The sequence below is a fragment of the Glycine max genome, chromosome 6 (genome assembly GCF_000004515.6).
Source record: "Glycine max cultivar Williams 82 chromosome 6, Glycine_max_v4.0, whole genome shotgun sequence".
NCBI lineage: Eukaryota > Viridiplantae > Streptophyta > Magnoliopsida > Fabales > Fabaceae > Glycine > Glycine max.
Genome location: NC_038242.2, coordinates 7,262,631 through 7,282,300, shown reverse-complemented (window position 1 = coordinate 7,282,300; position 19,670 = coordinate 7,262,631). Strand labels below are relative to the sequence as shown.

Here is a 19,670-nt window from a genome sequence, read left to right as displayed (position 1 = left end):
AGTGTTGACAGCTCGGTTTAAAGAATTTGCTGGAAAACGTTATAGGTTGAGTCGTTGAGAAGCTCATGTTACTTTTTGATAAAGAAAAACAGAAAAAAAAATACAAGTTTATTTTGAAGAATTTCTGGGATTAAAAGTGATGTCTCTGTTGTTAAGAGATTTTTCTCGATATAAATTGGTCTATGTTGTTAAGAAATTTTTTTTAGTCTCTAAATAGACACAGGTAAATTTGAATTATTCTATATTAAAAAAAAAAAAGCAATGTGTGTGGTCCTCTTTATCAGGAAAATACACATAAGAAATTACTAAATACTTTAGTCAGCTTCCTTTATTATTGATTAAAATTTATTAAATTCCCAAGAGGTTGACTCATCCTTGCTAATTAAGGTGCTCAATGAAATCACAAGTCTTAATTTGTCCTATAAAACCCTAACAAAAAAAAACCAAATTTTTATCCGAAAACGATATTACAGTTCCTATATAATTGGAGGATTAACAACAAATATCAATCTTTGTAATGAATGACTCATTTATCTCTTGGTACTTGGCAGTTCTGACCATCAAATACAAGACCAAAATGATAATTCAATGACAATGCCGATGTGTTTTATGCGCCGGTGAAGTATATCTCGTTCGACTTTCTGTTGTATGCAAATAAATTATACAGATCAAGCAAATTTACACTAACACGTATACTCTCCGCTGCTATTGCACATTGCTGAGATCTGTCTTCCTCTGGAAAAAAATAGATCCGAGGACAACAGCAATGCCAGTGAATGCTATTGTGAAAAAAAGACGCTTTCCTGAGAAATCATTCTGCGGCCTTCTTCTAGCACCCTCATCTCTTTCAGCTGGCCTCACATACCTTCACACAAAAGTAAACAATTCAATTGCGAGAAATAACAAACGCATATCATTAGTGATCCACAGGGCTAATGACAAACCTCCCCTAATAAGATAAGATCTTTTTTTAGAAATAAAAAATAAAATATAAATTGATTAAACTGTCATTTTAGAGCTCTGAGGACTAATTTGATGTAAGAAATCTTTAAAATACCACATTGATGTCACCATGTATCTTTAGAGGACCAAAATGGTGGTTTAGTCAAATAAAAAAATACGGGTTGGTTGTTGCTGTAAGTTATTGTTGCATCCCACATACACAACAAGCAAAAAATTCACACAAAAAATTCAGCTGCATCAAAACAAGCAAAACTTCCCTCATTTACTTAGGTTGTGTTTTGCCTAGTTTTTCTAAGCTATGCCAAACACAATTTCCATGAAGCTTTAAAACTTAAAAGTAGCTTTATTTTTTATGAAGCAAGTCACAAAGAAGAGCCTTCTACAAAAGGTTAATTGGAGGAACTTCTTTTAAGGAAAAGAGAAACAAAAAAAAAAAGAAACTGAGCCAAACATTGCTAGTCTCTCCTACAAAATGTAGGACTCAGCACTCATCTAAAATTATAAAAATTTCTGCAGCAGCCATAAATTTTCAAGGCTCAAGCTACTCATAGGGAAATTACACCAACTACAACCTGTAGGCAATGAAAATTCATGAAGTAAACTTCTGCATATTCCACCTCAGTGTATCTTCATTAGCTTGGACTTACAATATAGCCCCAACTTTTTAAATAGTTAAAGATTTGTGCATACATATAATTATTTAATGTTAAGCCTCAACTAACAGGCACCACAGCAACTCAGCAAGAGAGTACAATAATGTATTTAAGACTTGCACAAGATGGAACAAAATTAGAAGAAACTAAAAAAAAAATCTTTGGCCCGTGCATTTTTGTTTTTATTATTTTTCGGAAAATAATCAACTTTTTTTTTCTCCTAAAACTCTTCCAAGGAGCTCTTGATTATAAGCTTTTTGAAGTACAAAATAATCTAATTCAAACACATACTACAATCAAATGATGACATTTCATACCTTGAAGACCCTGCAGAATTGTCTTGAATTGTATTGCAACTATCTTCATGGTTGTATAGTTCACGCAGTCTAACATATTTGTTACAAAGGTGACAAAGTTCTGTTCGATTCCCACATACTTCCTGAATGTTTAAAAATCAAACTGAAATTAGTACCAGAGTACACTGATTAATATAACCATCTTAATTCAAGAAGTCCTTTATAATAAACACTACCTGATGCTCAGCCAGATCAATAGCCGGCAAAGGAAACTCACAGAACTCACAGGTGATCATCCTTTTAGGACAATTTTCCTCTCTATGGATATCTAAAATATCACGTTCCATGGTTTCACTGCACAGCGAACAGGCAACCTGCGCAAATTGACATTTCCTTTTGAATAACCATTGCAAAAGTGAATTTTAAGCCTGACTTCATGAACTGTGTTATAGTATGCTAGGCAGCCTTTGGGAGAAGGGGGAGAGGGGACCTATTTTCTTTAGTGTGTGGAGTTGACACTCCAAGTTTCTATGCTCTATGATATGAGAGGCACCTTCATATTATATATAGGACACAGTAAAACTAGGACTGGCTCAATAAATTATACACATGTAACAATACTGCATCCCCATTCCATACATGATTACGGAAAAATTAAAACCATACTACTGAGTAAAGGAAAATTGAAAGAGCTGATTAAATAAGTAATCTTTATATCTGACTTGTGCTTTTATTAGGTTGTTTTCAAATTTATATAAGATAAATGTCCAGTTTAATGTAGTGATTCTCAGTTGGAAAGCATGGGGGAAAAATAAGGAGAAAAAGAAAATATAAACTATTTTGTAAAAGCTACTATTACAGCTTAGAAACTGATGAGGTGACCCAAAAAATTAAACCTTTATGAAGTAATTTGGAAATCAGAAATCCTAAGTTTTATTTAATTAAATTTATAATTTATAATTTTTTTTTTGCTAAAGTTATTGATTTGAACAATTCTTGATATACACAAGTTTCAAGAACAAAGCTGATGGAAAACATAATATAACTAAATATATGAAAAACAAGATGCAAAAAGATAAAATTCTAACGTAAGGACCCATCATAGGGCAACTTCTAGAGAAAGATAGGGGGTAACAAGAGCATAGAAGGTTGACAGAGTTAATTGAGTTTCAGTTTTTGGAGCTGGCAGGTTCATTTAGTCCATATTATCTGCTGCACAGATAGGGTTACATCTGCCAGGACAGTAAGAGGCACTGAGTGACTCATAGGACAAAAATCTCAACATTCAGTTTGGGAATTCTCTCAGTGACTTGGTTGAAGAAGTGTCTAATATATCTGAGTTAGACCAATAACCATTATAAATTTCTAGAATATATCAAAAAAATCCAACTCATTAGATCTATTGTCATAAATAGATGAGTTGGATTGGATGATACATGGATTGAGGGATCAGTTTCCACCCCTACCTAAAATTGTCAAACAAATTTTATTTTGGTTCAAATAAAAGCCAAATCAGTAAATAATTGTCACTGAGACACCACTTTTACACCCACCAAAATCTTCAAAATAAACTGACAATCTCTTGTATTTATTATGTTTATCTTTATTGCCAGGTAGTGTGAACTTCTCAATTCATAGGTTTTTCAAACCAAAAAACAGACAAAAGTTTCCATACCGGGGCATGTGTGTTTAAATAGTGCTCCTCAGCAAGTAGTTTCGGAATCATGTCGTCACAAATTTGGCATCTTTCAAGGTTTCGAGAGCAATGAACAAAATGCAAATCAATATTTGCCGAAGGAATAGCCCGATCACTAAAACCATAAAAAAGAAAAAATCAAGATAAAGTTTCCTGAGGACAAAGCATAACCGCATAATTTATGCATTCAATATGAACAAAACATCACCTCAAATGGAGAAAAAAAAATCAAGAATCATACAAATGGGGGAAAAAAAATCAAGAATCATACAAATGGGGAAAAAAATCAAGAATCATACAAATGGGGAAAAAAAAATCAAGAATCATACAAATGGGGAAAAAAATAATCAAGAATCATACAAATGGGGAAAAAAAATCAAGAATCATACAAATGGGGAAACAGATTAATAAATGCACATCAGCATGGTTTTCTTCATCCTGAAGCAGTTCTGAGTCAATTCAAATGTGATTTCGATAACCGTCTAACTAGCTATGATGACCAAAACCACTCAATAACACCATCAAGACTTCTAAAACAGGTAAATTTTTGCTTTTGCCGACAAATCAAATTACGCCAATTCGCCATAATTTTCAGCTAAGACTCACAAGGGAAGTAAATCAAGATTCGAGAACGAGAATAACTGGACCCAGTTCACAATTTTCACCTAGATAAAATAATTTGTAATCATTCCATCATAATTTGGGATTAGGAGGGAAGTGTTTACCAGTGAGTGCATACACTAGTGTCTTGATCGGACACGGCTGCCATGGCGTATTAACAAGCTCGTCCTAGGACAAGATCTTAAAGAAAGAAATGAGAACTAAAAAGAAAACAAAAAAATAGAAATCAATTTTTTTTATAAAAAAAATGAGGGAGAGAGATTACAGAAATGGAGATTCGGATTGCGCGTGAAACAAGAGGAGGGTTAGGTTTTGTGGAAAAATTTGGGTGAAAAATACAAAATTTGGGAGAATTCCTCTTGTTGAACCAAACCAACCACTCTGATTTTGGGAGACTTTTGGGACCTTGCTTGGGCCATTTAAATAGATCATTCAGAAAGTAGCTGCCGTTTACCTTACGCGCCATTAAGGCGAAGGAGCCAGCAACGACCTACCGTTTTAATCAACTTGGGCCGTCTGGGCTTGTGTGTCACTTTTCATAACTTCGAAGTACATATTTTGGACCCAAAAAAGTACAATTTAAATAATCTAGCAAAGAAAATTCACAACAATTCAAGATCTAAATTCTTACGCTTTGTATTTAGACAAGATAATATATATATATATATATATATATATATATATATATATAGTACAATAATCATCTTATAATTATTCTTTTATAATGAGAATATTTCCAACCAATTGTCAAATACCAATCACTTAAAATACATAAAAGATCATTAAAATAGATTTATATTTCTCAACAAGGTCTTCTTTATCTAAGTCTAATAGTTATACCACATCAATGTAAGAAAATTTTCACTATCATTCAATCATAATTCATGGTACTGTGAATTTCTAAGATAATTAAAATAAGAGTCAAACTTTTTAAAGATAAGACATATTTTAATTGGTTGATAGTGTAAAAAAATTACATTATTAGCACATAGCATCCTTTTTATATAACAAAAGTCATACTCTTCTCCAAAATATATAAAGGACAGAGTTATTTACCAAATATACCAGACTTTTTATTAATCAAACTCTTGACAAAATCTTCTCGAAATATATGCAATGAAAATGGAAACTTGTTTCTAATAAAGGGGTGCCAATAGTAATGCCCTAAAGATAAAGAGCCGAGTCCAAAAGTGGCAAGTCCAGTCCAGCCCCATATATTTGATACGACAAAAACATAAACCTCTGTCTTGTACAAACGAGAACCAACGGGTATCGGATAAGTACACCCTGGTTTCTTTGTTCCGCAAAACCCTGAAACAAAAACACCAGTGACCAGCCACTGTGCCCTCTCACTCTCTCGGTCGAACCTCTCAACTTAAGGGGTAAACGAAAACCCCCTTCCCAATTCTCATTTACCGAATTCTATTTTTCTACCATATCTCATATTTCTATCACAACGCTTTCAGTGCTAACAACTCTTTAAAAAAAAAAAAAGTGTTGCATGTTTAGAGAAAGCAATGGATTTAGTGGCACCAACCGAACAGTTTTGCTCATTTCACCCCTTCCACATAACCAGAGCTAGGGTTTCGGATAACACCGTTTCTCGTCCTTTCGTTCTATCTCCTGCTAGTAGTGTTAGTCATCATTTTACAAAACTGAAGGCAACTAGGTCTAGAAAGCGTTTAGAAAACCGCGTTTCTGCGGTTTCGAAGTCCGAAGCTTCTGGCATGAACGGTAGATTGCAACAAATTGTTAGCACCCCAAACGGGGACTTGAATGGCATAGGCATGGAATCTTCTTCGCCCAACGGGGTGAACGGTTCCCGGAGCTTCGAGGAGTTTGCGAGTAACATTCATCTCCGGAAGTTGGTTAGAAATGGAGAGTTGGAGGAAGGGCTTAAGTTTCTTGAGCGCATGATTTACCAAGGGGATATCCCTGATGTCATTGCTTGCACCAGCTTGATTCGCGGGTTTTGCAGGAGTGGAAAGACTAGGAAGGCAACGAGAATCATGGAGATTTTGGAGAATTCTGGTGCTGTTCCTGATGTGATAACTTATAATGTTTTGATTGGTGGTTATTGCAAATCAGGGGAGATAGACAAAGCCTTGCAGGTTTTGGAGCGAATGAGTGTTGCTCCGGATGTTGTTACGTATAACACGATTCTGCGTAGTTTGTGTGATAGCGGGAAGCTGAAGGAGGCAATGGAGGTTCTTGACAGGCAGATGCAGAGGGAGTGTTATCCCGATGTGATTACTTACACGATTTTGATTGAAGCGACTTGTAATGATAGTGGCGTTGGTCAGGCGATGAAGCTGTTGGATGAGATGAGGAAGAAAGGGTGCAAACCTGATGTGGTCACTTACAATGTTCTTATCAATGGTATTTGCAAGGAGGGTAGGTTGGATGAGGCGATTAAGTTTTTGAATAACATGCCTTTATATGGTTGTCAACCGAATGTGATTACTCATAATATTATTTTGCGTAGCATGTGTAGCACTGGGAGATGGATGGATGCTGAGAGGCTGTTAGCTGATATGCTTAGGAAGGGCTGTTCCCCTAGTGTTGTTACTTTCAATATCTTGATTAACTTCTTGTGCCGGAAACGGTTACTGGGTAGAGCCATTGATGTCTTGGAGAAAATGCCAAAGCATGGTTGTATGCCAAATTCCTTGAGTTACAATCCATTGCTTCATGGGTTTTGTCAAGAGAAAAAGATGGATAGAGCAATTGAGTATTTGGAAATAATGGTGTCAAGGGGTTGTTACCCTGATATAGTGACCTATAACACTTTGCTTACCGCACTATGCAAAGATGGGAAGGCGGATGCTGCAGTTGAAATACTGAATCAACTAAGTAGCAAGGGATGCTCTCCTGTTTTAATTACTTATAATACAGTTATTGATGGTCTTACAAAGGTGGGAAAAACCGAGTATGCTGCAGAACTGTTAGAAGAGATGCGCAGAAAGGGTCTTAAACCTGATATAATAACATACTCTACACTGCTCCGGGGACTTGGTTGTGAAGGAAAGGTTGATGAGGCTATAAAAATTTTCCATGACATGGAAGGATTAAGTATTAAGCCCAGTGCTGTCACTTACAATGCAATCATGTTGGGACTTTGTAAGGCTCAGCAGACTAGTCGTGCAATTGATTTCCTGGCTTATATGGTAGAAAAAGGATGCAAACCTACCAAAGCTACATATACCATTCTTATAGAAGGCATTGCTGATGAAGGATTAGCCGAGGAAGCTTTGGAGCTGTTGAATGAGTTGTGCTCCAGAGGATTTGTGAAGAAAAGTTCGGCTGAACAGGTAGCAGTCAAGATGTAGGATAAAATGCATTTTTACCTTATACACCTAGATGGCTGAGTAACATTTTTGAGCACAAAGATTTTGTTAAACCCCTCATGTTAGTTACTTGTTCTGGATTTTGGATTGTTATTTTGAGGAGGGAGAGGGGCTAGTGAAATGCATGTCAATTTTGTTAGGAGGTCATTTTAATTCAGTACGGATATATTTAATTCTAATTTATATTTTATAATTTATACTGCTTGAGAGTTAATATAGACTAATCATGCTTTTCACATTTTTTTGGCATCCATGGAAGACAGTTTTTGAATCTCATCTTCCTTTTTACAAGGATGGTAATTTCTGGCTGCAGATTCTGATATGATTGACTCAAGAGATCAATTGTATCCATCGTATTATTTTGTTTAGGGCAATTTCTTTTTAAGCACATGGATACCAGTATAGCCTGTTGTAAAATGAAGCAATTTGATTCATCAACGGTCTGGGTTTTATCAGTGTATTGTTGTTACCAAATATATACAAGCCAACGTAATTGGTGCTTTATTGTTTCTTGTTAGGAATTTGGACCAGAATTAATAGAAAAGATGGAACAGATTGAGTTATCTCTCTTATTACTGTACTGATACAAGGGAAATACCAGTGTCAGTGAGACTAAAATGTTTTAAGATTGTTGAACATACAAAATTGGTAATGGCATATTAGCCTATTATAAGGGGTTAGCACCTAACCTCACCCAATCATAAGTCTTGCCATTCTTGTGTGACTCTCACTTTCCCGTGACATTGGGTGATGTTATTCTTCAATCATTTGGTCACTCAAACCTTTCTGACATTTTCAATGATTGACTGTACTATTGCTGCCCTACCTTTGGGGAGGCTTAAATTGCTCATTTGCCCACACAAAAACAAAACATGTCCATTAGCCCTTGTTAAAGCTTTCAAGGAGGCTTCTGAGGAGTGTGAAGTGTGAAAGAACTCCTTGAAGTTGGCTCTTATTTCTCAGTCACTCCAACCAGTCTAAACCAAGCACTAGTGGTGTGCTATTTGTTTCTTTTTGTTTATCTGCAGATAGTAGCGGAGCAACATTCAGTGTGTTCATTGGATTGGAGCAGAAAATGTTTATTTGGATCTTTCATCTGTGTCATGTATCATGCAATGGACGCAATGCTGTTGATTGCTACGTTAAAGGGTAATTTTGAAATTATTTAAAACTCACCCACGTGAGTAGTGCTAATAGCACTTCCGTAGTGCCAAAAATTTTAGTCGCTCTGGTCTTGTAAATGGGCCGGTAGAATCTAGAGCTGTCAAAATGGATCAATCAGTCCACACAGGTTGACTTGCCATTGGTTTAGCGTTAAATGGGTCGACCCAATCCTTTTGGTGATCCATGAATAAAACCAACATGGCCCGGCCCACTTCATGCGGGAGCTAGACTGCCACTCGTACCATCCGCAACCTAGTGATTAATTTGCACATTATCGTGCCAGGTGTTGCTTTTCTTCGTAATCAAATCAAACAAGACAACCTCGGTTATGATTTTTTTGGGGAACCTACAATTATAATTTGCGTAGTATTTTTACAAATTACAATTATTTTAGACAGAAGATGCTATTTTATACGTAACGTCATAGTCACTGAAACAAGTGGTAAGAAAGGATCACAAGCTGTTGATGAATTTTTTTTTTAATTCGTAATAATTGAACATAGAAGATTTATAATATTTACATACATTATATTTAATTAACTATGTTAAATCTCCTTAGTGTTAATGAATGGTTTGCGGCACGATGTGTAGGTTTGTCCGTAAAATAATTATTAACTAGTATTTTAGCTTGTTCCATAAATTAATAAACATAATATTTTAAATATATTAAATTAAAATTATAAAGTAATTTTTTAATATATATATATATATATATATATATATATATATATATATATATATATATAATATTTTGATTTTATTACGAACAATTCAAATTGTAAACTAAGATTTTTTACATATTAAAAATATATATTAAAAATTAATTTAAAAATAGAGATAAGAGTTAAAAACATAAAGACAAGATAGTCTGAAGTGATAATTTTTTAGCTAATTACAAGAATAATGTCTGGAATGCATTTTCAAATAAGATAAACAAGAAAACATTAGGAATCCTTAATTAAGAAAGTAAGCAAGAAAATATTAGGAATACTCTTTTTTATATTGCATGTTACCTTTAGTTTAGGGTATTTAAATTATTTTATACTCATTTTGTTTTACTTTCTACATTGCCAAATAAGCCAAAACAAAATTTTATCCTTCTTTCCTTTCAATTTCTTCCAAATCAAACAATCTAAAAAAATATCTCACCTTCTATTCCTTTCCTTTTATTCTTTTTCTTTCTTTTATTTTTTGTTAAACCAAACATATCGTTACCATCAACACCATGCACATTTTCTTTATTTATTTGAGGGGGAGATGATTTGATTACATTCCATATAATAAACAACTCCTGTATTGAAATAATGAAATTGGACGGTGTTGAGAAGACTCAGACGTCCATGATTGAAATCTTACACGATTTTACCAAACACGTCATATCTAACCGATAATCTAAAAAAAAAATATCACAATACCTACGATGTTATCGTCATCTTCCTCTTTTTGTTAGGAGCATATAGACCAAAAATTTAAAAAAGATTATAAATCTAAAGAAAGATATCTTGGATATTTAAATGGTTTTATTAGGTGGTATTTACTATTTAGGGAATACAGGAACAGAACCTTTCTCTTGAAATTTCATTTCTGACAAAGCTCTCTGCGTGAAACAATGGGAGCCTTACTAAACTTCGGCTTTTTTTGCCTCTTAAATTCTCTACATTTTTAAAAATATTTTAATAACTAATTTTCGAAATAAAGGAAGATGTGAAAAGAAAAAACGAAGTTGCAAATAAAATTGCCCTTAAAACCATCACAAACTTGATTTATGATATGAATAGATAAAAAGTGTCGCAATTCCGTAAGTCCGTTGTATAGGTTATGTATGGATTATCGTGTAGTGGAGAGTGCAAATTGAATTTCATCTGCTCCAATCATGGTTGAGTTGTTTTAAAAAAAGTTTTAGGTTCTATTAAAAATAATAGCAACATATTAGTTTTATGTTTCGAAGCATGATTGGAGTAGAAGTGAAAACAATTCTTCCTCCATTATAAATAAACCACTCAAGTCATAATTGCAAAATTCATCTCTTAATTTGTTTATTATACTAAATCAATCCCCATATTTTTTAATTTACTATTTGAGTTCCCTTATATTTTAAAATATATTATTTAAAATTATGATTTAAGAAACATATTTTTTTTATCACTATACTCAAATATTCATTTGAATATTTAGTGTAAAATATAGTATTAATATAAGTTTTATGTGAAAATAATTCAAAATTTAAATTTCATTCCTTTTTTATTTATTATAATTTTATAATCTAATATATTATCTTTTAAAATATAATATATAAAAATTAAATTCTATTTTCACATAAATTAGAATTATTTTTATTTTATAATTATAATTTTATAATCTTGTGTATTTTTATCTCACTATTCAAAAATTATTTTATAAAGTAAATATATAATATAAAATTTATCTTTAATACATATTTTTTACATAAATTATAATTTCATAAAATGATAATATTTTATTATCTTTTTAATATTTATATATGTGATTTAATGATAATATTTTTACTTATATTAAGATGTTCTTGTTATTTATTATAATAGTATTTTTATTTATATTCAAATTTATTTAATCATGTACATAATTTTTTTAAAGAATTAAATTATATAGTAAAGATATATAATTAAATACAATGATAGTATTTTCTATTTTTTAAAATATTTATATCATAAAAAATAACATGAATATCTTAATTAATGTAGATAAAAATATTGTCACTAAATCATAAATATTATTTTAAAAGATAAATATAATATATAAAATCAAAATAAAACTTACATATATATATATATATATATATATATATATATATATATATATATTCTAATTTATATAAAAATAAAATTTAATCTTATATATTACATTTTAAAAGAAAATATATAAGATTATAAAAATATAATAAATTAAAATAGAATAAAATTTGAATTTTGAACCATTTTAACATAATATTTATATTAATATTATATTTTGTACCAAATATTCAAATAAATATTTTGGTGTAATGATAAAAGAGTATGTTTCTTATTTAATCTTTCGATCAAGTTCATAATTTACAAATAGTAATCCAAACATCCTAATAAGGGACAAGTTTTCCTACGAATATTTGCTTTCAAAAATCAAAGCCTCCAATAATTTGTCCCACCGGCGGCCATCCCATGATGAAAACAAACAAGCCTCTTTCTTGTACAACTGAGATTTTTTCAACCCCTAGACCCAACATTGAAATATTCACTATCCGTAATCATGAATTTCATGTCTTCAGAAACTGCATTCAACTGCTGTTCTTCATTTGAGATAATCAATTAGTATCCATTTAAGTTCCGTTTAAATAGTAGTGTGTGTACAATTTCCTTTTTACTTTATGACAAGGTAGCATAAAACCTTGAGAACGTATTGTGATGTGAATTATTATTCTCCACTAAGTAATTAACCTAGGGCTATTGAATATTGATTAGACAGAAAGAAAAGTGATACGTACCGTTTTCACAAATGATGTTCTTTATACTTTCAGATTCATGAGCAAATTTCCCCCTCAGACTCGCTCGGTTTTACTATGAGAATAAAAATCTAAATGCACCATTTGTATTCTGAGATTCTCTTCACATCTGCACACAGTCAATATAAAGACAAAAATAAATTCTTCGAGTCCTACATTATCTATTACCAACCCAAAAAGGGTTTTTCTTAAGTGATATTATTCTCTACCACACACTTAAAAGCCTTACCAAATAAATTTTGAGAATAAGATAACACCCCCACAAGGCACAAACACTACAAGCTAGACTAAAGTTTCGTTCCATGAATGAAGCTATCTCGAAGTCATGGAAAAAAGTTTGTCTCCTAGAAGCAAAACAAACGGAGGGTGGTTTTCATGTTGGGGGCGTCTCAAATTGAAGCTTCCATGGTCGAAGAGAACAAGCACTTATAAACCCATTGGTGGTTTTAACTATGACCCTTTAAGCTATGCTCAAAACTTTGACGAGGGATGGGAGGAGGATGATGAAGAATCTTTACATCGCGGGTTCTCTGCTAGATATGCAGCACCTTCCTCACATAATAAATTGCTCAAGCAATGATAGGGTTGATTGAAGCTTCATTTAAGGTCAGCTAGTATATATGTACTGAAAAACTGGTCTTATATTTCTTGTCACATTTTACTTTACCCTCTAATGATCTTGAATCTTGATTATATAAATTACTCATGTTTGGTGCAGCAAATACGTAGTACAGTGAACAATAATTAATCTGCACTGCACCTATGTATATTGTATAATCAGTATGTATACAACACTAATAGAGATTGTTGTTTATATGAAATTAATATCCGAAAGCTCTTGTTCTAAACTTAGTATTGACAATGTTTATTTACTAGTTAGTGAAACAATTGATAACTTTGATGCCCGTTAATGTTGGTTGACTAATTGACTAGCCGATATCTAGGGCATTCCCCTATTCTAACAGAATCTAATGAAGTAATTTTTCAGTAATCTAAAATAATTTGCCACCATCGATTGGTATAGAATATGGGAAAATGTTTTGACCAATAAAAGTTCTTTCCTTCGATTTTAGAAAGTACTTTCGAAATACGTATATATAAAAAGATAAGTAAAACCATTGTAAAAAACAGCACCCTCTAATTGATTTTGACCAATAATATGCAACAATTAGCATCTCACCGAGTATAAGTGGTAACACATCATTTGTACCACCCAGAGCTTGGTATATGGCGTTGGACTCAAGCACAATCTCTTTAATTTGTAGACTCATAGCATATTTGATAATGTATTTGCTACTAAAAAAAACTTTTAAAGATGTTTATTGAACACTTTTTACGATAATTTTTAATCGTCTTTTGAATTTATCATCGTGGAAAGTCAATACTTTTCACAATGATTTTAAACCATAGTAGAATCTCGATTTCTATGTCGATTTTTTAAGAAATCGTCTTAAAATTTTGAATTTTTGTTTAATTAATGTTAAAAAAAAGTAAAGATTTAAGGATAAATTTTTAAAAAATTGTCTTACAATGTTTATTTTTTGAGATAATTTTTTGAAGAACTATCTTAGAATATATTATTTTTTTGTTTAAAAAATGTTCAGAACACCTTTTATTATAATATTCAGTAGATTCTTAGACAAGTTCAAATTGATAAATTTGTACATATATAAACAGATTACTACGTATTTATGGTCTCAATTAGTCATTATGTGTGTAACTGTATTTTTCTATTTAAAAATAAAGCATAAATAAAATTAAAAAAACATCATGTACAAAAGCCTAAACATCTCAAGATTTGCAATAAAGAGAGGACCAATGACACTATTAGATACAAAAAGGAATTATAGAAAGTAGAAAAGCATATTTGCTCCAATTTTCAATATTATCTACTCCTACTTAGGTGTTTTCCATTTCTTGAGATTATATCAAACTAATTATCCTTTTGTATTTGTCTCATTGACTTGAGATTGCATCAAGTACCAACCATATAGGATTTCATCATGCATTATGTCTTTTTCTTCCTCCAACTTCTTTCTTTCCTCAACTATATGAAGTTCCATCAAAAACCAAGATCAGATCATGTGACATACAGAATCACTTAAACAAGCTAAAGGAGATCTTTTAAGAGAGGAAAAACTAGAAAATGTTGAAATATCATTAAATCACCTCATGGCATCCAAGTTGCACTAACTAAATCTCTATGCTTCCTGCTACTAAGAGCTGTATTGATCCCTATAACTATGAAATATTTTTTTCCTTGTAGTTGATTCAACTGTCTCTGACTTCCTTAATACAACACAACCATTCAACATAAATTAAGTAGTGAAGCAAATGTAAGATTTAGCTCCAAAGTATATACTGTCTAACTCGATTTTCTGCTATTCATGTATAGAAATGAATCTAGTGCAAACAACCTTAGTGGCTTGGCTTACTTGACAACATTCTGAGTATTTGAAACTTCCACTTGACTATAATTGGAGTTAGGCCTTACAACCTTTGGACAAAGGCAACATTAAGCAGAACATGTATTCTTTTTTTAATGAACAAGATCGAAAAGCGAAAACTTCTATAGAAACTAATTAAAGGAGTTTCTTCTTATACAAACACTACTTTAGGCATGCACTTGGCACTTGGCAGCTTAATTCTAAAGGCACATTCACCTCCAATGAATACAATTACCGAAAACAAAGGTCTATTAGTGACATTTTCCCTATTCCATTATGCAAGTGTATACAAATAATGAACTAACCAGTAGTAGTTCCTGATCATTCCATAGGGAGGGGACTTTTAAGGTTGTTAATGCTAGTAGTAGTCAACAAGACACTATTGTCTATATTATGGGATAGGAGGAAAGTCCAAGACATAATCATAGCAAAAATACAACTTAAGTAAAAGTGTAATTGATATACTCTACTGCTACCTCTTTGTGAACGAATAATGTCCATGCTCCAAATCCAAAACTTCTTCCTTGATCTTCTTAACACCACAAATATTCACCCACCCTTTACAAACTTGGTACCATAATTATAAAAAAAGTGAACACATTCGAACAAAAATAAAAAATGAGAAGCACATGACTACTCATAATTGGAAACCTCCACCAATTGGGTCCCAAGCCCCACTGTTCACTCTTCTCTGTGGCCCAAATTTTAGATCTAGTAAAAACTCTTAAGAATAAGCATTTTAATACCATAATTCAAGTACTTTCTTGTATGTATATGCCAAAAATGAGTACTACAACTTCGTCACACCTCAAACAGTCACTTCCTTAGCTTGGTACAAGAGTTCTCTAAAGTTATGACTAGTGCAGTCTATGTGCAAGCAACCCACCAAACAATAGTGCATTATCTAATAAACCTGCAAACCACTCAACTAGCATAACTCTTCCTAATGCTATATAGATTTTAACTGACAAAAAAAATGAATAAATGATCAACAAATCTAAGTGAATAAATGATCCCCTCATCACATGAACAAATAAAATGAGATCTTAAAATAATAACAAGAAGTTCCAAATGACTCTTGGTAAAAATAGAACCTTCCTCTTTCAGGCTTTAGCATTAAAGCTTTCCTAAAATCCTCCTCAAAAAGTCTACTTCTAGCTGAAATTTGGTAGTGATCAAGTGTACTTCTAAAAACTTTTAGAAGAAGAGTGCATAGTTTTGATTCTTGAAACCTGAAAAATCACACTGAAAAAGGTATGTCACAACCCCACTCGCATGTTGTTTGCATTTACAAGGCAATTTAAACAACTCATGATAATAATTATTTATCCCAAATGTCGATCAACTTATAGTGAGATGCATGCGCTTTAATATTTGGTACATGAAAGTAAGTTGAAAATGAATTATTCTACTTTTGAACAGGCACCTCGAGATGAACAATTCCTTGTTTGACTAAAATAATCTCAAGAGTCCAGAGATTTACTCCAGTTCTTTGTTGATTCAAGCCTCCACTTGTTGCACCATAATATCTTACCTGAAGATAATAAGTTAATAATAGAAAGTGAAAAATATGTCTACATAACATTTTTTTTAATCTATTCCTTGATTAGCTAATGCAAGGTGGCAACTTCTTGGAAAACATTTATGGTCACAATGAAAGAGCATGGGCTAACAAAATGCTTAAGTCAAATAGCAAGAACATTAATGATTTTGAGTTACTTTAAAAACAATTCTTCAATTTTATGCAAAGAAAAAGAAGGAATGAATGAATTGGATTAGAACTCCTAAACACATGCCTACCATATTTGGCCTTAATACATTCTATATAGTTAACCCCTTTAACCATTGCCTTTGCTAGTCTTTCTACATGCCCATGCATTATGCAGTACCTGTCAAAGTAATTTCACTTTGTAAATTAAGCTCATAGAAACTTGTTGAGTAATTCAATTGATATTAAAATGAAAATGAGAAATTAAGGAACAACATTATTAGGAATAATACAAAAGAAACGGGACATGCTTATCACAAAAATATAATTGCAATATTATTAGGACCATTAAGGTTGTCATTTACCATTAGATATCCTATAAAACACAAGATGATTGAACTATTGAAGTCAATATTGTAGTCTTTTGTAACTTTATAATTAATCTATAAATCTATTTGCATAAAAAATTCATATATATCACTCATCAAATTCTTGAATTGTTTTTTTAAACGAACATCACACAAAGAATGAATGATTAGTGAAAACAAGAAGGGTTGAAAAGCACATACACAATATAAACTTTGACAACCATTGATGATCGATACTTCAAGATCTCTTTGCTTCTCTTCACTTTCTCACTTGGTAGGAAAAGAAAAATAAACCTGGCACGATTAAACATGGCCATTGGAGATGCCGGATCACCAAACTAACAAACACCTATCCATCGTCACCTTCCGTCGCAAGAGCGTGTGCTGGTCCAACGATAACTTCCACCGGGAGAAGCGTGTGCTGGCCATTGGAGAGCGTGACACCTCAAGCTCGGAGTCCAAAGTTGTCACCCAACTCCAAACCCACATAAAGCTTCTCCTTCGTCGCCATGTTGCCACCTTGGACGTCGGCCTCCACTCTAAAGCCATCCACCACTTCTCCAAAATCCTTGAGAGTCATTGCGATGCCCTTTAGGGCTTCCTCATGGAGTGCTACATGTACAAAGCCTCTGCTCACTGCTATGCCAGTTGAATCATCAACTACAATCGAACCCTCACCCCAAACCCCTCCTCGAAACCATGTGTTGCCTCTTTTTTCAAATCCATTTGATGCTTCCCCGTCTGTGTCCACTACCTCGAACACCTTAAGCTCCTCTACAACACCATCCTTTACGATCGCAAGCTGCTGCACTATTTTGACACTAGATCTGGTTGTTTTGATAGTGGATCTGCCATGAGCAATGAGGGTTTTTACCTTCCTCAAAGAGAATGACTTGATTAAGAAGGGGCATAAGAGTGGGGTACAGAGATTTGAGAGAGAAACAGAAAGAGGGTTCGATGGTGTTCTTAGCTTCGCAGAGAGTGAGAGAGTTTCGAATAGAGACGTCGACGACGTAGGACACAGATTTGACAACAACAACAGATAAAAGGAAAGCGCGAAAGATGATTGTAACAACAAAGACGGAAAGAGAGTGATTAGGGTGCGATAGAGAAACAATGAGAGGACGCCAGAGAAAGAGGGAGTGAAACTGTGAGAGTACACGAGAATTATAATGCAAAACTTGTCCCTTTCAAAGATGGTTTTTTAAAACTGATGTTAAACTCTTGCTTTCAACATCGATTTTTGAAGAAATCGATAGTGAAATGAGGTTTCAACAATGGTTTTGTGATTACTGTCGTTAACAAATTGCAATTAATTATAAAATTGCCATTGCAATTTTTACTATATCAATTTTTGTAAAACCGTCGCTAAACCAATGTTGTTGACAGTCATTTTTGTAGTAGTGGTTCAAAACCATACGCGCATTACTTTCTACGTCCAAGCATAAGCTATTAGGCACAGCTTTTGTTTTTCGCATAAAAAATGCAAGTAATATATACTAAATAAACTAGTTCAGGTTAGATGATTTACTGGTTCACCTAAACATGAATTTATTTGGTCTAATTTATTTAGTGTATGTTTGGATTGCAGTTTGTAAAAGTATCTCAATAGTAACTAAATTTTTAAAATAAATTTTAGTGTCAAACATATTTTTGGGAAGAAATTAAACATAATATTAAATTTACTTTTCTCTCCAAACTAAATTTGGAATTACTTACTCACAAACCAGACATAATCTTGATCAGCGAGTTATACGAGTTGGGATATACACTCTTTGCTTTTTTCATTAAAGAAGATACAAATAAAAAAAAATAAGGAAAAAAAACGTGTACATTTATGTACGGGCAAAATTATTTTAATTAGTTTTAATCTTAATTATTCATTTAAATCATATTGCTGAAAATTATTTTTCTCACATTCACATTTTTATCTCTCACAAGTGTGTGTCAAAGTTATAGTCAAAATTTTGAAGACATTAATTATTTTTTAATTATATTTTTTATTAAAATATTAATATTAAAGTAATATAAATGAGAAATATAAGAATATATTAACAAATCATAAATAATACATAACTTTAATAAAAAAAAACTAAGAAGATTAATTGATTATTTTTCTGACCATATGTTATTCATTTCAAATCAATATTTCTTGATCATATGTTATCATGTTAAATGATAGAAAACGGGAAAAGAGAAAACTACTGTAATGTTTAATATACAAATTTGTTAAATAAAATGTTTGATTGTAAAATGCTTTAAAAGTTGTCCAACATTATGGCAATTCCCTAATCCCTGCGTAACTTTGATCACTCTGGCTGTGAGTCATCCTACCACGAAATCAATGATCTGTTCTGGTGATGTTGCAAACAACCACAACATAAAGGTCCAACAAAGCGCTTAAACAATCTAATTCAACTGGTATTTGCAGAAAGAAACAGAGATATTATTCCCTGTACATTTCCTCCCCCTCCCACCACCTTAATTCTTAACTAACCAGAAAAGTTGCAGGAAATCAGAAAATATGTGATGTCAAAAATGGAAATCAGAACACAGGACACCCTTCAGTAACTACACCTTTCGCTGTTGGACATTTGGCAAGCATACATTGGTCAACAGAATTTCCCCACCAATCAATGCTTTTATCCTCCACGCTAACTGCAAAGTATAGAAGAACCGTCATGAAAGCCAATCCAGCGTCCAAAGCTGCCGCCAGCACATAATTGTACCGCTGCCACCAATCCTTACGATATTTGAACCCAAAGTACTAGATTGTGCCAACAGCAATCCATGCATTGAAGTTCATTGTGCTAGCTGATGGCATGCTCGCAGTTGCTCCAAGAAGTACAGGAAGTTGAATTAATGATATCCAATCCATATAACAAGTGGTCCC

General features: G+C 32.7%; 2 protein-coding genes across 3 annotated transcripts; one reads left to right on the top strand and one right to left on the bottom strand.

The window, feature by feature from the left end:
- Positions 1-511: 511 nt before the first annotated feature.
- LOC100306673 (uncharacterized) lies at positions 512-4,669 on the bottom strand. 2 transcript variants are annotated; one of them, XM_006580873.3, is made up of 6 exons: positions 4,495-4,669; positions 4,334-4,409; positions 3,588-3,723; positions 2,149-2,286; positions 1,934-2,055; positions 512-865 (listed from the first exon to the last, which is right to left on the bottom strand). In XM_006580873.3, the coding sequence occupies exons 2-6, from the start codon at positions 4,375-4,377 to the stop codon at positions 706-708; spliced, it is 600 nt and encodes a 199-aa protein (XP_006580936.1). In that variant the 5' UTR covers positions 4,378-4,409; positions 4,495-4,669; the 3' UTR covers positions 512-705.
- Positions 4,670-5,491: 822 nt separating this feature from the next.
- On the top strand, positions 5,492-8,014 carry LOC100790449 (pentatricopeptide repeat-containing protein At1g09900). The gene has a single exon (XM_003527818.4). It carries the CDS (start codon positions 5,747-5,749, stop codon positions 7,556-7,558), a length of 1,812 nt encoding a protein of 603 aa, XP_003527866.1. The 5' UTR covers positions 5,492-5,746; the 3' UTR covers positions 7,559-8,014.
- Positions 8,015-19,670: the final 11,656 nt, after the last annotated feature.

Bases quoted from the DNA above. Each gene is read 5' to 3' on its own strand.
- LOC100306673 (XM_006580873.3), bottom strand. From the start codon at position 4,377: ATGGCAGCCGTGTCCGATCAAGACACTAGTGTATGCACTCACTG. The intron at 2,287-3,587 runs GTATGGAAACTT...CAATTTGCGCAG, and splicing joins ATTTAAACACACATGCCCCG to GTTGCCTGTTCGCTGTGCAG. The intron at 2,056-2,148 runs GTAGTGTTTATT...TTAAACATTCAG, and splicing joins TTGATCTGGCTGAGCATCAG to GAAGTATGTGGGAATCGAAC.
- LOC100790449 (XM_003527818.4), top strand. From the start codon at position 5,747: ATGGATTTAGTGGCACCAACCGAACAGTTTTGCTCATTTCACCCCTTC.